The sequence below is a fragment of the Epinephelus lanceolatus genome, chromosome 14 (assembly GCF_041903045.1).
Source record: "Epinephelus lanceolatus isolate andai-2023 chromosome 14, ASM4190304v1, whole genome shotgun sequence".
NCBI classification, from domain to species: domain Eukaryota; kingdom Metazoa; phylum Chordata; class Actinopteri; order Perciformes; family Serranidae; genus Epinephelus; species Epinephelus lanceolatus.
Genome location: NC_135747.1, coordinates 40,808,001 through 40,828,933, shown reverse-complemented (window position 1 = coordinate 40,828,933; position 20,933 = coordinate 40,808,001). Strand labels below are relative to the sequence as shown.

Genomic DNA, 20,933 nt, shown 5'->3' with positions numbered 1-20,933 from the left:
TTCAGCATAACGTTTGCCAACCTTTGTTATCTCTGCCATTACAGATAAGTTAATGAAGCTAAGCTCCAGAAGTTAACGTTAGCTTAACTAGAGCCCTTTGGACAATAGCTAACAATGATGTACGATCACCAAAGTACAAAACTAGAACAAAATAGGCTAATGAATGATGGACTAAGAGTCTCATCCTACTCTCCAATGTGCTATGTGTGAGCTCAGTCCTGCGTGTTCTTTAATGAAGCAATAGGAGAAGATATTCGGTCTCAGTTAATGTAGTTTATTAAGCAGTAAAGGAATAAAATTACAGAGCTCTGGGTCTCAACTTCACGTCCCTGACGAACAACAAAGGTGTGTCAGTTCACGAAGTCTGACCTCCTGTCCTTTCCCTGACCCAGTATATTTGAGCGTAACAGAGTGTCATTGTGCACGCAAGGCGTTGTCCTCTTCTCATTGGCAGTTCCACTTCCTCCTTCACCACACCACGCCCCTGCCTCGTGTTAATCTGACTCCTTCCTGCTGGCGGTGGGGGCGTGGTTCCTGTTTTGAAAGACAAGAGAACAACACAACTCCCTACACGTGCTGTACCTTACTATCTGTATATCACTTTCTATTCTTTTTACCATATATGAAACTAATTATCTAAGCATTGCGGTATGTGCTCCTCAGACTTCATGTCTCTTCCTCTCCTGTACTTCTCCACTTCTGCAAAGCAAACACATTCAGATCAGCTGAAATCATCTCAGTATTCTCATTGTTCACGCATCTAAAACTTATATAGTGAAACACAACTTATAGTAAAACACATAAAATCATTCTATTCCCAACAACATCCAGGCAGAGAATGTCCCAGTGTATGGGAATGGCTATACGCACTGTGACTGGCTCATCGTGTTTGAGGGCGGGACTTAGCCATAGGTCAATTGGTGACTCTAATCTTGGGTGTCCACTCTGAAACTGTGCTGATTGTAAAGATCTTCTGTGCTGCCAGGTTGAAGATATGTTTGCACCAGCCATGTTTTAGAATACGCATCTTCTCTGAAACAACATTTGAAGCATTGTCAGTTGTCATGGCTGCATATGAGTCTGGACAGACATGGATATAAACGGTAACTGCAACTTGACTAGTTCAAAGAGACATACAACAACAGGGCGGTAATTCGAGTTCTGTCTTTCTTTTGGTCTCTCTTCCTGTCTGCTGCATGAGTTGAATTTCAATCTGCCTCTCTGTCTCTCCTCTCAGCTGAAGTTTAGTTCAGGAACAGTCTTAGCATGTTGATTTTTCCAGCGGTGCGGCTCATTCCTCTTCTTCACTTCATGGTGGGGGGATGGAGATAAACAAAAGGAGAAAGCTCATTCTGAATCCTTTGAAGTGATGAGAGCTTTATTCTGATGCATTAGTCATATTTATACAAGGCTTTCATATGTACATATATATATATTTATATATAAAGAATTATGTCTCCATTAAGACAAACAAGCTCTCTGATCAAAGCGATATCCCAACAGGATGCTACTTTTCGCAGTGATTGCTGTAGGCATAAACAAGAGATGCAGACAGATGCTCTTTGTTTTCCAAGACAGAGACTGACCTTTTGAGCTGAGCGCAGGTAATAGCATCAATTTAACGGGGGAAGATTTGTGAGCCTCCTCTGGTCAGGGCTAATGCTTTCTCCAAAGCCTGGCAGGGTGGGCGTGTTTGCACAGGGAGAGAGGGCTGAAGTTGGGTAATGCAGGACAAAGTCTGTTTAAACTAATATAAACCTCACTCACTTCAGAGCTTAGCTGGATTTGGATGGAGAGAGAGAAGATGGGACGGTTAGAATGGAATTTAGGAAAACATTTGCACAGATGTGGGAGCCTGCTGAGGGGGAAGCTCTGAGCTAAGATGTATGGCCAAACGTATGTGGACATCTACAGACTTTGGCCTCGAGCTGTTTTTTTTTATGACTTGGGTGAGGGCCCTCAGTGTCCCGAAGGAGAAATGTTACTGCAACAGCATATGAATATATTTTGATAACATCAATCTTTCAATAGAGCTTCATTTCAAATTACAGCAAATCAATTGCCAAAATAAACGTTGGCATTGTATATTTCTGCAAACCATGGATACATTACATTTAGACTTTATTATGTAGCAGATACCAGGTTTAAGATGTGTGTGAAGCACCCTCATTTTTTAATATGTAGCTTCTTTGCAGCAACATCCATATTCTAAGCATTGTCATCTGTCATGGCTCCATATGAGTTAAGACAGACATGGATGTTAATAACACATAGCACATCAATGGGGCACTAAAAAAAACTGCAGCAGTGGGTTGGTAGAAAACACTAGGGCTGTACCCAAATATTCGGATATTCGAATATTCGTTTCTATGGGTAGGTATTCGTTATGAAAATTTGGTATTCGATATTGATATTAATGTTTGTTTCCCCCGTTTTGTACAATAAATTATTGTTTAAAGTTTCAACAAGTTTCTTTTGGAGTGTGTAACACAAGTGTGTTTTGAAAACGACCGCGGACTGTCACCTGCTCAATGCATCGGTACCTTTGGATGCCATGACAGTAATAGCCAATAATGTCCCGCAGGTTACGGGTCGACCCGTGCATCACTACTCAGCTCAGTCTATAAGGCTGTACACAACAGTAAGGCTATAGACATTATGTTCTATTCAGGCCGGCAGAACCAGCAGCCCATCGGCTCTACAGTGCACGGCACTGCTGATTAACCATTTTATTGCAGCACAGAGTGTCTGCCAGCAACCAATTACTTGCAGAGGCTTCCTACAACTTGTTTCAACAGTTCCGATTTAATCAGAAGATAAATTAAACAGGATGACTAGCCAATGAGAAAATCAAAAGAAAGCATAGAATAATGTACTTAAGGAGACTGTTGTGCCATCACATTTTTTTGTGGTTTGAGAGCAAAGATCCGGTCGCCGCTGTGCAAAACTCCGCAATACAATTAGGTCCGGAAAAAAAGCTTAAAAAAAAAACACAAACGCAGCTGGAAAAACAGCGATTGGTCGCTCATGTAGGTGTGCAGTGGTCTGCAGCTTGACAGGCATTTTGTCTACATGTCATGCCATCCACCATCCCTTCCAACCCCAGATGACAAAGTCGACTCATATACTACGTCACTTTAGAAACACTGATATGATACGTATTAAATGTAACGTATGCATGGTTTGCAGAAATGTACAATGCCATTTTCTTTCTGGTGACTGGAATGAGCTCAAAATAATGGCGTGAAAACAGCAGGTGAAAGCTAGAGATTACTAAAGATGAAGTTACTGTCTGCAAGAAACATTTGAAATGTTAAAAACACTTCTCCACTTGGCACCTGTGTCAGATCTCCGACAGTGAGCCAAGTTTTATCGCCCAGCGTCGGTGTTTGACCTCACTCGTGCTCTTGTGGCTGAATGGAATCAAATCCCTGCAGTGGAAAGCTTTTCCAGAAGAGTGGAGCCTGTCAGAGTCCATGCTTTATGAATGAGATGTTCAGCAATCCTAAATGGGTTTGATGTTAAGGTGTCCACATACATTTGGCCATGTAATATTTGGTATCTTTTTAGTAACCGCTCATCTCTGTCCCATATAAATCACTTTCTGTGTGTGACTTCTGTGCTTTTAAACGTCTGCTGCACTGACGTAGTCCAGTGCTGCTGAGCCATATGCTGCACGCTAATCCTCTACATGTGTGTGCATGCCTAAGTGCATTTATGTTATGTCTTATTGAATTAAAGTTATGGCGGGGATTGCCTGAGGTCAGTGTGTGAAAAGCCTTTTTCCTGTGGTTGGTCAGTCAGTCAGTCAGTCAGGAAGTCAGTCAGTGTGTGTGAAAGTCATGCTCTACTCTTTGCTCTGCCCTTTGTATTTGCTCACATGATCAGCAGGTCAGCTGGTTTGTGATTTGTTGTGGAAGTGTTTCTCTCTGCAATGATCCTCCCTTCCCCCAATGCTCTCCCATCTTTCCCACAGCTCTCTGAATATCCAGCCAAGTCATTCGAAAGGCCAATGTTAGGTGGTTAATCCCTCACTTAATCCTTTTTCAACAAAGACCTGTTGTATAAGAAAATATATACTCTATAAAAGCATGAAGGAGCAAAACTTAAACAGACGTAAGTTTGAGTGGTACCATGGTAAGTTGACTTGCAGAGGAGAAACAAGATTTGTTCCTCTAACAAAATCCACCTTTGATCTTCATCTCTCTCGTCAGATTTTCCAAATAATCCCCTTCAACCATCTATTCTGTCTGAAAGTTACCTAACCAAGAAAGCCCCACAAAGACATGATGAAAGGCTCCGTTCAAGAAAGGTGTGGCACCGAGCCATTCTGTCATAAAGTCTGACAGACCTCCTCCACTCCTGGGCAGCTTTAGTGTGAGAGCACCAAGGAGGGAATTCAGCTTAGTCGCCAGAAAAAATTTAGGCATTGTACTTGGCTTAGGCGATAATTTGTCATACCTTTATGAACCTCCCCACCCTAACCGATGAGTTTGCTCCCTGTAGCTTTTTTAATCCTCTGAATACACAGTAAAAACTCTTTCAACAAAGATATATTGTTACACCTCTACAGAAACAAAATAAAACTCACCAGGTAGGTCTGAGTTAGTCTTGTTAGTCATGCAGTCAGTTAGTCCACTGTTCCAGCAATCACAAACAGTTTGGTTGAAATAATCTCTAAGGGTGCTTTCTGACCTTTGGTGCTTTGGTCCGAATCAGGGACTAGTTTTGTTCCAAAGATGCATAGTTTTCTAGAGTTGGTTTGTCTTCTCACGGCAGCATTTACAAGCGGACCAGCTGCTGTGCACTGTGCTGTGAGTTCAGTAGAAAGAGGAACACCTGTATGTTTGACAGTATTACAAGTCATATTTTTGGGACCGTTACACCAGGATACCGCCCAAGCCTACGTTGTATGTTTTTACAAGCTATGGATACATTACATTTGCACGTTATTTTGTATTAGATACAAAGAAGCTTTATGTTTCAAAAATACTGTGATTGACATGCGGTGAGGTTTAGGCACAAAAATCACTTGATTGTGGTCAGGAAAACATTATGTTTAGGCTTTAAATACATGATTTTGGGGGCATACTCCCGGCTTGAAAAGCAGAGACGGGTTGCTACAAAATACCCACGTTTGGTGGCTAAAAAGCTGCTGGGAAAATAGCAATGATGTGCTGAAACACAACTGGTTTTATTGCTTATTGGTCTTGAACAATGGTCTGTAGCTTGGCAGGCATCTCGCCTGGGTGTCACACCATCCACCAACATTGACATGATACATATAAAATGCACATGTGTAACATATTCGTGGTTTCTGGTGACTGGGCTGTAAAATTAAGACTAAAGAAAGCACTCACCAGCAGTCACACATATTTCATATTTCAAACAGACATCATTATACACCAGCACCTGACATTCATGCACAATTAGTATACAAGTCTTTTCTTGCCTGTGTGAAGTGTAGGAAGTGTGCTGCATTTGTCCTCACTCACCTCTGTGTTTCTCTTTCTGTCTACAGGTTTGAGTGCAGCAAAGCTGTTAAAAGCCAATGGGCTGAGCCCTGTAGTCCTGGAGGCCAGGGATCGGGTTGGTGGTCGCACCTTCACTGTGCAGGTAAGACCAGGAAATAAAATCAAAAATAAATTAGAAATGCCAAAATATATGAAACTAAGATTAATAAGCTTTGCTTTGCATGAAACAGTGTATTGCAGTAGTTTAGCCTACTCATAATAAATGCATGCTTTACTGGGTGGTATTAGGGCCCAGTTGCAGCACATAGGAACAGTTGGCGATGACATTCGCTGTTACAGTTCTGCAGGTACAGGGCAGGGCTAGTAAACAGCACACAATACAGTTCAACACTCCAGCAAAGTCTCTCCACAAAGTTCCTGGCAGCCTGGCTGATTTGGCAAGCTGAACCAGGCCAGGAGGCAGGTGAGTGAGCAGTGGTGTTAGCCCAACAGGAAACACAGTTCAGCTCAGTAACAGGCAACGGTAGCCAGGGGGCATAGTCAAAGAAAATTGCATGCAGGACTGTGACACATGCACAAACCCCTCTTTCTTCTCCAGGAGACAAAAAAAGTCTTACGTTGGCAGTATTTCTTAAAGGGATAGATAGCTGTTCCAGTTATGCTCCTCAAACTTCCTGCAAAGTTAGTTAGTCACAGTCGATAACGCCCAGATTTCTTGTGTTGTAATGTGCTGGAATAGTTTAATAAATTACAGGAACATTATTTATCTTAATGTATTTGAACTGATAACAAGGACCATTGTTTTGTCCTGATTTACTTTGATGAATATTTGGGTCATCCATAGACTAATGACAAAGTAAAGGAGGAGTCAAAGGGGGTTGGGTTATCAGGATCAACAGCCATGTAGAGTTGGGTGTCATCTGCATAGCAGTGAAAGCAAAAAGTTCTGAATTGTCAACATGCAAAGACTGAAAACTAGTGGACCCAGGACAGAGCCTTGTGGTACTCCACATGGACTTCTTTGTCATGAGAAGCTTTTTAATGATCTGATAGGCAGGACTGAAACTTTTTCCAACCTATCAATGAGACTTTTGTGATCAACAGTGTATTTCTTTTTCCATTTCTATTTCTTCTTTTATTTCTCTGTTTATAGTCCTATGTGTTTTTTCTTTCTTTTTCAGAATAAGGAGACAAAGTGGGTTGATCTGGGTGGGGCTTACATCGGACCAACTCAGAACCGCATCCTCCGTTTGGCCAGAGAGTACGGTGTTCAGACCTACAAAGTCAACGAGCAGGAGAGCCTGGTGCATTATGTCAATGTGAGTATCTCATTGTTTGTGTGTGATTTTTAGGATGGCAGATAATATTCTGCTTCAAGCTTCAGCTGGAGTCATGTCTTCACAAGCTATCTCATATGAGAGAGAGTTTTCACCATTTCCAGAAGACAGCCTTCAGGGAATATCTCCAAATTACACACAAACGTCTGCTCGGACCCAAGGGTGAACTGATTAAATTTTGGTGGTCAAAGGCCAAGTATGTGAATATGTAGGTTAGATGGAATTTGACTCTGTTCTGTTTCTCTCAGTGAACTTACATACTAATACACATACAGCAGAGCAAGAACAACAAAGCTTAACAAAGTCACGTCAAATCAATGTAATTTAATGGGCAAAATTGGTCCCTGAGGTACTTGTCTGAGTCACTTATTCTCCCTGGATGACAACCACAACATGGATCTCCTGTTCCCCTGGTAGTCAACCACGAGCTCATAGTTTTTGCAGTGACTGTGCATCATGTGACGAATCTCTCTATTAGTTCTTTGTGCATCTCTGTACAAACAGTCTCCAAGTGAAGACAGCATGTTTCTCACTGGAAATTATTCTCTGCAAGTCAACATATTAATAGCATCCATGACATATGTACACATTAAACTAATGAGATATAACATGTTAACTGGTGAGCAATCAAGATGCTGGTAGATGGATTTTTTTTTACCTCTGGGCAGAGCCAGGCCATCTATTTCCTCCTGTTTCCAGTTTTTGTGCTAAGCTAAGCTAACTGGCTTTTGACTGTAGCTTCATATTTATCTCACAGACATACAAGGAGCATCAACCTTGTCTTATAACTCTGTGAGAAAGCAAAAATGCTCGCTTGCTTTTAGAAGACAGTGTTTTTCACATGTGGAGTAATTATGCACTTAGCTAGTCATTGGCAATGAAAGGTGAGTGGGCAGGTAGGGAGACGCTGGCAACCTGACAGGCGGAGCAACAAACTGTTACGGTCGTGCTCATCTAACACACACCCTCGTCTGTGGCCAAACTGTCTTGAACCTTTTTCTACACTATGCACATTGCAATTCAATGAACCAGAGATTGATGTTCACTGTTTGTGAGTTCCCTGAAATATATATAAGTGTTTTCTAAACAGTTATTGGGCCATAAAAAGGAGGCTTTTGCATGGCAGAGCATCAATGCAAGACTGGAAGTGTCACATAACATTACAGATAGTTACAACTATGCTAATTTGGCAAACTTAAGCCATCGAAAATTACCGTTGTTGGTTGACATTAAGGCCTGGGCCAACTATATGTCAACAAATCTACCTTTTATTATGAATATATGATACTGTTTCCATGATAGCACCTTGCAATTTACTTTCAGAGCACCTGTCTGTCCACATGAGGAGCGCAGTGATGGTACGTGTCGGCAGAGGTGTGTTTGGACGCAGTGGGTTAGGCAGCTTCACAGAAGTGCATTTCTGCAAACATCTGAGGCAATGCAGTTGCTGAATCTGTCTCCATTTTAAATCAACAGTGGTCAGGTTGAATGTTTTTTCAGAGTTTTCAGAGATTGGAAAGTCAGACTGGACACTCCTGATTTGCATAAAGTAGCCAGGACCTCGACCTCATGCAGATGAGGAGCAGCCAACATGACACCAAATTTATTGAAATGTCAGGATGCATTGCAGAGCTGATAATATAGACAAGTGATGGATAGTGTGGAAATGACAGATCCTGTGGACACCTACCCAGGTGGAGAGTTATTGTCTGAAAAGATCTTCAGGCCTTCATTTTCTCAGAGGGAATTATTTTCATTGGACGTTATGACCAGAGAGATTAAACTATGTTGAACTTCAACAGATTTACTGTTAAAAAACAGTAATTACCAGATAACAGAAACCCTGACTTTCCCCTCAGACTCCACCGAAGACAGGAATATATCCATCAAATCAATCTCATATGCTTAAAGCTGTTAGTCCAACTAATTGATAGTAATTAGAAGTGACGGCTGAGTTTAATTGCAGTAGCTGGAAGGCGTGACAAATGAGCTGTTCAATCTGCTACGGAAATGTGCTTCAAACTTCAGCTGGCACTGAAGACATACCGTCTCATCTGATCAACAGTTAGTGTTGCCCCTCAGAGCAGAGCAGACCAAGGTACTGCGTGGATAAAAACCACACATTGTGTCCTTCCTGTGACACCGTACATGTCTGCCGAGCAGCCAGCCACCCCTCTCTGCCGCAACATTAGTGACTGGAGATGCTAATCTTTGCCTAAGGGATTTCTGTAATGCAGTTTCTCTTTTCTCTGAGTGGTTGAATGGACAGCAAAGGCAAACAAAGAAGGACGGAAGAAAGAGACACTGAGGCCATCTTTGTTCTTGTTATTCTTTGCTCCATATCTCATTAGTGTGGGCGCAGGGCTGTCCTTAACACAGTTGTGTTCCTCTACCTGATTTGATTTGCTGTTGCGGCCGTGTACCCTGCTCAAACTACCCTTACTGTAAATCACTGGACGGCCTAGAGTGGTTGGCAGCTCTCCGTGTGTGTGTGCATGTGTGTTTGATAAAGATAGCTTATCTCAACGTAGACTGTGTCCATGTCATTGAATCATAACTTCATAGATGGACTTTGACCCTCTAGCCTGAGGGAGTGGGCACAAACTCACACTGATAAACAAACTTACTCTGGTTTATATAGAAAGCAGTCTCTAATTTCCACTGCCAACTTCCATTTACACGCATGAGGAGGCCAGAAAAACACCTCTCAATATAATGAAATTCGGTACAACTATGCACAGAAATACTGCCTCATAAATCACCAGGAATCAAACTTTCTGTCAGCGTCTCCAAACGCAGCGTTCGAGGCTTCAGAAATGTAATTTATCACAGGGCTATAGTATCAGTTGCAGCTGCAGAATTTAAAGTTTGAAGTAAACATTTGGAGGCTTGTTTACAGTAGAGGCCACCCAGTGATTATCACTGGCAGATATTAAATATTGACCACTGCTTACCTTCTCTCACAGAAGAGATTTCTACTGTAGGAGCACAGTTATTGATTGTGCACCGACTGTGTGTCCTGAGCTGCCCTCAAATCTACCTACGCTCAATATGCAAAATCATCACTGGGTTATAATAATCTGGACGACTGCCATTAAGTATAACAAGTGCCAAAAGAGTTCTTGGCTCTGGAGAAGAGCAGTGGCACGTACAAATGAAGATGTTTATTTTGCTGGCGAGGAAATGGAAGTGGCCTTCACCTGCTGCTCTGCAGCTAACAGCTCAGTGTGGCTGTTTGTTCTCGTGCTATCGCCCTCTCGTAAAAAATAAAACAAGAACTGTAAAGAGACATTTTGAATGACACGTGCACTGCATTTCCTGTTTTTACAATAAAAGTGCAACAGTAGAAGGAAATATTTTATGTGTGTATGAGTGCAGATTTTCTATTGCTGTAGGAGAGGCAGCAGTGAAAAGAGAGGCTTCTATGAACAAGGCACAATTAACAGTAACACTAAAGTACATGTAACCCTTTTGAAATTATAAATCATGGCTGTGTGCAGATAATTTGAATAATGTAATGTAATGCAAATACATTGAATGACTGGTGCAGAGCATGAATGGCATCATAGTTAGGTAAAAATAATGACAATCTTAAGCGTTGTAGGGCTCTGTAATATATTGATATTATTCAATTTTGATTCAGTTTTATTTTTGAAGTCTAATATCACAAATCACAATTTGCCTCACAGGGCTTTACAGCATACGACATCCCTCTGTCCTTAGGACCCTCACAGCGGATAAGGAAAAACTCCCCAAAAAAACCCTTTAACGGGGAAAAAAAACGGTAGAAACCTCAGGAAGAGCAACTGAGGAGGGATCCCTCTTCAGGACATATCAACATAATAAATTAACAGTAATCTGTTTGACACAATGATAAATTGAGAGTTGGAGAGACAGAGAGATGCACGGCAAACGGGAATGACAATAGCTACACCAACATTAAAGTTAATGATAATATTGTAATAATAATAGCATTATATATGTATATATTAGTATATGACAGTATATGTATGTAAAAATAATAAACATACAGGTCTGATAACAGTAGAAGTATGACTAATGATAACAGCAGCAGCAGGAGGCATCTGGCAGGACCACGGCAGCAGCACAACAATGACACACCATCCAGGTGTAGCCACGATTTGAGGGAACATGCGAGACAGTGGAGCACAAAGGCTCCTGAGAAGAAGCTGAGTTAGCGACATGTAATAATAGGACATGAATGTTAGCAGATGAAGAAGAACCAAATTTTCTAAATCTAAGAGCAAGAGAGAAGAAGAGAAGGAGGTCCCTCGGCAGACTAGGCCTAAGTCAGCCTAACTAGGGGCTGGTCCAAGGCAAGCCTGAGCCGGCCCTAACTATAAGCTTTATCAAAGAGGAAAGTCTTAAGTCTAGTCTTAAATGTGGAGACGGTGTCTGCCTCCCGGACCGTAACAGGAAGATGATTCCACAGGAGAGGAGCCTGATAGCTGAAGGCTCTGGCTCCTGATCTACTTTTGGAGACTTTAGGGACCATGAGTAACCCTGCGTTCTCAGAGCGCAGTGTTCTGGTGGGATAATATGGCACTATGAGCTCTCTAAGATATGACGGAGCTTGACCATTTAGAGCTTTATAAGTTAACAGTAGGATTTTAAATTCAATTCTGGATTTTACTGGACGCCATAGTTCCTGTTAGTACACGTGCCTCTGTGCTCTGGGTCAGCTGGAGAGTTTTCATAGACTTATTAGAGCTACCTGATGATAGGGAGTTACAGTAATCCAGCCTAGAGGTATCAAAAGCGTGGATTAATTTTCCTGCATCTTTTTGGAACAGGATAGGCCTAAATTTTGCGATATTACGGAGATGAAAGAACGCAGTCTGTGAGGTTTGTTTTATATGAGAGTTAAAAGACAAATCTCGATCAAATGTTACTCCTCCGGTTTCTGTGGTTTGTTCAAGCTTTTTGGCATTTTTATGTTTTTTTGTGACCTTGATAGACAGAAAAATGAAAGGGGAGAGAGGGGAACCTGCAGCAAAGGGTCCTGGGCTGTATTTAGGCCATAGCATTAAGGACTCAGCCTAATGGTATGTGTTCTACTCGATGAGGTACTGGAATGTGCGATAATGATGTTGTTAATTTAGAAAAATGAGAATTGATGAGCTTGTTATCTTGTTAATTCAGAAAACAAAAGTAGATTTTTTTACACAAACTCTTCTCATATTTTGGAGATAATAATCAGGTTAATTCAGATAAATGGGATTTTTCGTTTCTTATTTAAATGCATTATGCTTCCTACAGGTGACACGTTTCGTCCTCTGGTTCCGCAGCCGCAGGCAGGATACCAGATCATAACTGAGCACAAACAGACCTCTGTGATCTGCTCTGGTTAGGAGAGGCATATTTCTTTGTAACACAGTGTGCTGTCAATTAAGGTCTACTTAATATTTCCTCCGTCCATTTAAACCTACTGTATTACTATAAGGACTGATGCATTTGAAGCCTGGTCTCATAGTCTTCAGCACCACTGTGTCCTCAGCACTGATGTACTATTGACTTGACCTACTTGGGCAGTGCTGTGAAATGTCACCAGCATGACATTTGGCTCTGACAGCAGTTAGAGAATAAATCTTTGGTTTGGTGAAGGACTTGACTGGACGGCTGCGGTGATGTGAAGCGTTTATGTGAGCTCCACACTCGCGTACGGGAGCTCCTCTGTGAGTGCGTCTCCTTAGCTACTATCTCTGTAAGATCCACTCAAAGACCCAGACTCACACACACGCGCCACTCGTAGCTTCCTGGCCGGTTTCCATGGCAGCGTGCTTCATCAAAAGCTGCTCACCTCTATCTGTGTCAGTGTGTGTGTGTGTGTGTGTGTGTGTGTGTGTTCATGCATTTGTGCATGCATATGTGTGGAGACGTGGAGGAGGTCTGTTTCTGGTGTCCCTGATCTCACAGCTGACTCTGCAAAAATTCAGATGCCCAGAACAACACTTAAAGAATGAGGCTGGTTATATTTTATATTTTCTCTGTGCAGCTTCATGTTAGAGGTGTCAGTTATTTATCTTTCACCAGCTGGTGATCTTGCATTGGAGCTGTCAGGTATCTGGAAAAGTTTGTCATGGCATAGAGATGATAAAGAGACTTGATCCTCATCAGGGATCTGAGACAAAAGATGGATAGTGGGACCAAAACATGGCGGTACCTCACCTTTTAACCATGTATTTACACCTGGGCTGTCAGATCTTTATTCAGCATTCAGCAGGTCACTGAATGCCCTCTGACCTCAGTGAAACAGACAGGGGTCAGGAAAGTACTGCAGTGTTTTTACTAGTAAGGAAAATATGTAGTATCCCAACCCAGTTGCTAGAATAAATGTTGGCATTGTATGTCTGCAAACCACAGACATGTAACACCTGTCTTAGAAATAAAAACAGAACTTTCTTATAAAGTAACTCTAAAGTCATGAAAATTAACGATGTTCCTAGCACCCTCTCATATCAGCCCTGCCTGCAGGGCCTCTCTGCAGTGTAACCTCTCATTATAATATTTGATTTCTGCACCTTTCCCTCCATCAGCACCACAGACTGACTCTAACTGTTACCTTCACTTCACCTCATGAGATTTCAAACATGTCAGTTGCTGTTGTGAGTATCACTGCACTGTCTTTTGATTGTAAGTAGCTTTGGATTAACCAAGAAGCTATCCAGATGAATAAGCTCTAAACAGACGCAGCAGGTACAAGTTTCCTGATCACTGCACAGGTCTGAACTTTGTAACAGAGGAAAACTCGCTGGATTAAATCTGCATTGATCTGATTTATACGACAGTGTCTGCATTACTTCACAGGACAGCAGCCAGAGTGGTAGTGAAGCAGCATGTGTGCCGAGCCATTGTGTAATTAGGGCTAGCTTGCAAGCAAGCTGTGTAGCTAATCAGCTTTTCTATGGCAGATTGTAATCCAAAAGGCCAGCGCTGGTTTCCCTTATCAGCAAACTACTGCCTTACAGGCAGCTGCAGCTCTCAGCACTGGATTTATTAATGAGCTATCACTGTCAGAGATGGGGAAACAGACTTTGATTAAATACTGTCCCTGGTTATCAGAGATTGAGAAAGAGTGTGGGATTGTCCCGTCGCTGCTGCAGCAGTGTGCATGTTTGCACGTTCGCAGCACCACAGACAGAAACGGCTGACGGTTGTGCAAGTTTCTCTACGACAGTAGTTCTCTACATGTTTTATTGACTGTTGTACGAGTCCCTCAGAGTAGTGACTCCTCTGGCATAAGCCAGCAGCTCTAAGGTCAACACAGCGCACGATAATGCAGTAAAAATAGGAGATATAGACAATTAATGTTTGTTTACAACTCAGAACAGGACATATGGTTTGAGTGGGACGAGTGGTCACCTGTGTCTCAGGCTTCTCCTCCGCATGAGGCTGACTCACTGCTCACTGATGTGGAAACAGATGCTGCCTTGCTTTCTCTCCTCTATCCCCCCACCTCCTCCTTCTGTGTTCCCTCGGCCAGCGTCTCCATGGTGACAGACCTGTTGTTACACAGCAACGAACAGTTCTGAGCACGGCAGTGATACTGTACATTGTGAGAGTCTTCTCTCTGTCTGTGACTTAAATGTTGTGTTGGTAATCATTCATAAAAAGTGCAGTCTTGATGTTGCAGTGCCCAGAGGAAATAAAAACAGATATTTGTCAGAGTATAACTGGAGCAGTGGTGCAGAGCAGCAGGCCTCATACTGTCAGTGTATAAAGAAACGAAAGTTCAGTGACTTGAAAATGGATTTGCCATTGTTGTATGTGAATTGTCTGTCATATAAAACCTGAGTGTTCTTTAGAAGCGTTAGATTGTGACCCGTAGTAAAACTTCTCGCCCTCATAAAACACAGTTCACCTCAGGAGAGAGTATCTCAGATCAGCGATAAAGCGCACGATCACAGGGCGGAAACTCTTACTGTACTAGGAACACTTATTTCTTTATAGGCTATAAATTATTGGTACTTTATTTAGGGTGTGTTGTTGTAGCTGTGTCGTTAATTATATTGGTTGGACTCTTGGTTGATCAGATAAAGATTCTCCTTGTGTGGAAAACTTTTCTGAAAAGAAGCTTAAAGAAGTGTGTGAGATTTAGGGGGATTTAGTGACATCTAGTGGTGAGGACTGAAGATTGCAACCAGCTGAAACTTCTCCCAGTGAGAATTCCTGCCGTGTTTATTGTTCAGGAGGTTTTCACCAAGAGACAAATTACTTGCAGAGGTCTCTTCCTGTGATTAAAACCAGTAAAAACACTGACACAGTTTCACATCACAAATTAGTGTTTTCCAGATGATGCTCGGCATGACAGGGACAAGCCACCAGCCCAGAGGTTTTTACCAGGAGCAGAATTATCTGCAGAGGTCTCTTCCTCTCTAAAACACACAGAACCGGTAATTAAAACTGGTAAAAACACTGAATAAATCTCTTTGATTTTAGAAATCAGTGTTTCTGCAGTGCTGTTTGGCTCGTCACAGAGGGGCTGCTAACTACGGTGGCCAACACGAAAATGCGAATGTCCCTTTCTAGAGCCAGTGTTTGGTTTGTCCCTTCTGGGCTACTGTAGAAACACGGAGATGCAACCAGCTCCTCCGAGAATCTCCTCTCCTCCTCTCTTAATGTGGTGGAGGGGTTTGCATTTCCCCGTGAACCTGGGAGCTGCTAATAGCCTCTGGTATGGTCTCCCAAGGTAAAGTGGTCCCAGGGGAGGGGCCAGACTAAGAGCGATTCAAGAAGACCTTAATGAAAAGGCATATTTGGACTCTGAGCATCTCGTCTGGTACAATATAATATGTGATTGTAAATATCTGTGTCTGAATGAAAGGTTTTCATTGACCTACTTACAGAGCGAGATGTGAGCGTTTGATAGTGAAATTTCTCACCCTCATAAAATACAGTTCAGCTCAAGAGAGTCTCTCAGATCTGTGATAAAGCACACGTACACAGGGCGGCAGACCTGAGCTGTGACTACACTGACTGTGCCAAGAATAGATAATTCTTTATGGGTTATTTATTACTCTGATTGTCCATTGTTGGTTATTAACCTGGTTGGACTCTTCATTAGTGAGATATAACTTTTCCTCATCTGGGAACACTTAAAACAGGGTAGCACCCTAAGTTTAAGAGGCTTGAAGCCAATGAAAGTTTCATTTTGCAAGTCCACTTTTCTTATCATGCACACAATTCTAGAGACGCAATGAAAATCTGAGGCCTCTGGCACGCTCTTAAAGTGCTCATTAAATATCTATGAAAAAGAAAATCATGCAAATAAAAGCAAGATCTAAATGTCAGACATGAATAACAGAAGTTAAAGCAAAAATATAAACACTAATAAAAAATGCGTAATATAAATGTGTGTAGTAAACATGATTGATTATTTGATGCGTCTGTGATTCAGCTGCAAACACGACTGATTTACACATCACAGCTGATCGCTGAGCTACTTTTACTCTTTTCAAACACAAAGTGTCACAGTGCTGACAGCAAATCTCTGCACCGTGTTATTTTTGTACAACAACAGTCACGTCCTTGGGCCTTTTTTTATTTCTGCATGTTTGATGTGATGTCAGCTGAAGTGAGACGTGAATTTAAAAAGATAACATGTTAACCTTTAAAACCCCTGATTTCTTCCACTTAAAAATCTCATTTCAATCCAATTTAAACTCACCATATCTTTCATACAGCATTACATTAATGTTAGCAGGTCATTATAGCGACTTGAACCCTGACAGGGCGGCGCAGGTTTTGAACACAGACTATACAGAAATGAAGCCAAAGTATCCCGGATACGGCCGCTGCCTCTTGAGCTGATGACGTCATTTGGAGCCATGGACTGTGCAGTAGCAATGTCCCCAAGATCGAGTTCCTGCCAATACACCTTTACAACCAGTCATGAACAGTGCCATTGATCACGAGCACACCGATTGACACGCAGAGCTGTCAATCACGAGGTCAAACCCCATTTTTATGGCCTAATATAACTGGTTTATCAAAGATTACTGCAAAGCAACACAGTACATAAAATGAGCACATCAATAATCAGATAGGTCGGACCACCATGCTTAAATATATACCCTTAATGTTACAGCTGAAAATGACAACAGAAATAAAAAACAAGTTTGCCCATGTTACGTATCTCTGCAGCTGAAATCAAATGCCAATTGTCTACCCGTAAGTGATTGCTGTTGTTGGTGTGACGTCACAGTGTTTCAGTCTACAAGTATCTGCTCCACCTGAAATATTGAAGCATGATGTCATAGTGGGCCTGTGACCTCTAATATTAGAGAATATTCTTGATATGTTGTGCATGTTCATACACATTTCTGCAGAATTCAGCTCAACATATTTTGTGTCTTTGGAAAAATTTAGTCTTTAGTAAAACTTGAATTTGTAGAGATGACCCACAGTTGACTCTGTCAGAGTTTAAGAGGTTAAGCTGTTATATTGATCATCTTGACAAGCAAAATGTTTTGTTCAAGGACTCTAACCATGCACAGAAGGACACTTTTCAGTATCAAAACCAGGACTTTGCAGTTTGCCATGTTTTTTAAGGTCAGATAGCAGCTGCAAATGTTGCAGACACATCGCTGAACATAAGATGAACAAATAAAATTTGGCTTTATGTTTGTGTGTTCCGGAAAGAATCTCCAATAAAATGTCATTAAATGACACGACAAGCCGAACGCTAACACGAGCCAGCACAGAAGTACGAGACTGACCCCAGAAAGCCTGAGCTGTTGGCCTGCAGCTCCATCACACAGTGATCCACTGTGAGACACACAAAGGCATCACTACACACAGCCTGTCTTTGTTTGTTTCAGGGGAAGCTGAAGTTTAATGGGGTCTGAAACAAATTTACTTGTCAAGCTAAATGTCAATGACGTTACGCTAGACAGTATATGCAGACAGATTTGTTCCTCCACACTGCGAAGTGACAGTTGCTAGAAAGCAAGAGTTGGTTCTTAGAAACACCAGACACGACTGTGACACAGAGCTCAACATGTAATCTGCATGTTTATGGCGGCCGGTTGGAGTAACCTTGATCTCTTTGTCCTCCCCCCCCCCCCCCCCCCCCCCTGCATCGGTAAATCACTTGTGTGGTTGAGAAACAGAGCAATAGTCCAGACAGACAGACAGACAGACAGCACATGAACTGAGGACACTCTTATCGCGCTCGATGACTCTGGATCTTTGAATTAGTCGTAAAATGTTGCACAACGCTCATCATACTGGGCTGTTACTACACAGCTCTTTGTAAACTGTTCACAGTCACTCTGACTAAGCACAGTGAAGGTCAGCTAGAGGTCGACTAATGTGTGAAGAATATGTTCACCTTGAAGTAGTATTTATTGTCTTTAAAGTTTCGATTTACCTTGAAATGTGTCCTCAGCAGGTTGGGAGCAGCTCTCACTGACACTTAGTGGTTCCCAGCGGGTTGGTCTCGGACCAAAAGTGGGTCACGAGTCCATCCTGAATGGAGCACAAGTGACTCGCAAACGTGTCAAGTCTGTAGAAAACGCGCTTTATTTTGAAGTACAGGGAATTTCCGGCACAGAGCTTTTATTTTTAAGTGTCGCTTCCTGCTGCAGAGTGAGTGACTAACAGATAGCTACCTGACAGAGACAGCAAAATGACGCTAATTGTAATAAACTGTGTGGACCTTGAAGTAATGACTAAGGAGACATCTGGACCAGTCAGGAACCACTGCTGTAGACAACAAAAGGATATGAAACAGTTTCAGTGTCAGCAGCTCTGTAAGGATGGGTGGCTGTATGTATCACATATTTTAGTCCCTTCCGGCCTTGGCAGGCTTTTTAGGGATTGTCGCGGCCTAAAGTGATTTCATGGGAGCTTTTCTTAAAGATTGTGATGCATGTTGCAAAGTTTCTTTAAGGCAACAAAATTCAGGTGCAAGTTAAAATAGCAAAAATAGTGAGTCATTCATTCAGTTCAGGGATTTACCTTGCACGGTCTTGAGCAGTAAGTTGTTGTTGTTGGTAAATCTGAAACGTTTGTGTCGCACATGTCAAACAGGAACAAGGAAGTGAGCTTTGTGATCTTGTGCAGGGGACTGCTATGATGAGGGGAGCTATGATGATGAAAAGTTTTGGTGATTGGACTAAATGACAGGGTTGTGCACAGTTCACAGGGATTGGATGAATTTGCGTTAACTGTTGTAATCTCAACATCCTGGAAGAACTCGGGTGTACAATGCTGCCTTATAAGAACCACTTAAAAACACTTTGTGGAATTAAAAATAATAAGTGCCACCTGCCAACTGATTTGAATCAGAAAGGAACGTATGTCACTCTGTAACAATGATATCTTAACCTGGAAATCCAGATGCTCCGCCCCTGGCAAATTCAAATTTGCTCTGCACCGGAAATCTTTCTAGATTTGAGTCTGGATTTCCAGGCTAAAGATTTCTAACTTAAAAGCTGAGTATACCACCAGCCAAACTCTGATATTAACAGGTCTCTTTCTCCAGCAGTGTGACAGAGTTTGATAATGTGACACATACAGTGTGAGAAAGTGAACTTTTGAGTTACTTGTAAAACACCAAGTTTCCATATTTAGACAACTTTTTTGATGTTGTTCAACAGGGAAAGTCGTACCCGTTCAAAGGCTCCTTCCCTCCCATGTGGAACCCCATCGTCCTGTTGGACTTCAACAACCTGTGGAGGACGATGGACGAGATGGGCAAGGAGGTAAAGAAAGACTCACCATTGTTTTTTTTGTTTCTTTGCTCTCCACTCTGTGTGTCTCACCTCTGCTAAATGTCCTCGTCGTCCTCCTGGTGTGTTTCAGATTCCCAGAGAGGCTCCCTGGAGAGCTCCCCATGCCGAGGAGTGGGACAAGATGTCCATGCAGCAGCTCTTTGAGAAAATCTGCTGGACCAGGTAACAGAGAGTAGAATTACATAATTGATTCTGCCTAACAACAGTGAGACCAGTTGTGCAGGTCTTTTTATGTCTCTGAAGTTAGCACCATCATTTATTTCTTTTAAGATTATTTAACATTTTGGCATTTTCACCGGAGACTTGTCAGGGAAGAGGTGTTAAACGTGAGGGGTTTGACATGAACCATAGGTCCGCTGTCAGAATTGAACTGAGGACATGTAGTTACATTGTGATATATAGTATGCATCTAAACCACTGGACAGACAGTTTTTCCAAACGTACAAATTGAATGTAAACAGGAATGTAGTCAAAGTATGTCTATGCATGATAAGAAGTATTAATATATCTTTATACAGAGGTGTTAACAGCTTGTAAAACAGTTACAGCTCAGTACACACATGTAGAGAAATTCACTTCAGTCAAAGTTTAATACCTTGTACTTGTGTTTGAACAAATGTATTGAATGTCACACACAAAATCTCAAATAGTTGAGAGTTAATTACACAAAACTTGTGTTTAACTTTCAAACTACACAGAGAGACGTGACAAATGAATTCATGTCTGATTCTTAAAAAGTAGAAGAACATGTCATTTCTGAATTATCCCTTAAACACAGTGGAACTTTGTTAATAAAGCTTTTCTCCATTAAGAGAAATAAAATAAAAACTATGCAGGATCTCACGGATATATTTTGAACATTTACACAAACACATTTTTCAGTATGAAGTTCTAACTGTCGTCTCTTATTCCCAGCACTGTTCGTCGCTTCGCCACACTGTTTGTCAACGTGAACGTGACGTCTGAGCCCCACGAGGTGTCGGCTCTGTGGTTCCTCTGGTACGTGAAGCAGTGCGGAGGAACCATGAGGATCTTCTCCACCACAAATGGAGGACAGGTACGTCAGCCACATGTCTGGTTTTAACATCTACACTGAAGATTAAGGTAAGATACAGCGTCTGCAAAATGCCAGACATTATTAATTGATGTACACTGAACTTACAAACAGAACCCTCAGCATCATGACTCCAGTTAATCTCTATAGAACAATCAGCCTGAGGGACGCAGGACGGACGAGGCTCTCCAAGAAGTGATGCAGGGCAAAGTCTTGCTCACATTCACCTTAGTTTGCTGCTGAGAATAATCATGAGCTCCACAAAAGCTGTTTTCTTGGAGTGCCGGGGGAGCACATTCTGTTGTCGTAC

General features: G+C 41.9%; 1 protein-coding gene and 1 long non-coding RNA gene across 3 annotated transcripts in view; one reads left to right on the top strand and one right to left on the bottom strand.

Annotated features, from left to right (window-relative positions):
* mao (monoamine oxidase) overlaps positions 1-20,933 on the top strand; it is a 50,308-nt gene that overhangs the window by 15,918 nt on the left and 13,457 nt on the right. The window contains exons 2-6 of the mRNA XM_033617053.2: positions 5,522-5,616; positions 6,656-6,793; positions 19,435-19,539; positions 19,640-19,731; positions 20,485-20,626. Of these exons, the coding sequence (XP_033472944.1) occupies positions 5,522-5,616; positions 6,656-6,793; positions 19,435-19,539; positions 19,640-19,731; positions 20,485-20,626 (572 nt within the window). The remainder of the gene's footprint in view (positions 1-5,521; positions 5,617-6,655; positions 6,794-19,434; positions 19,540-19,639; positions 19,732-20,484; positions 20,627-20,933) is intronic.
* Positions 254-4,961, bottom strand: LOC117251080 (uncharacterized). Of its 2 annotated transcripts, none has more exons than XR_004501186.2 (4): positions 4,592-4,961; positions 1,587-1,675; positions 1,138-1,307; positions 254-1,032 (listed from the first exon to the last, which is right to left on the bottom strand). It is a non-coding gene; the product is annotated as an uncharacterized LOC117251080 (long non-coding RNA). The 2 variants fall into 2 exon arrangements; XR_004501185.2 differs by having other exon boundaries at positions 4,696-4,958.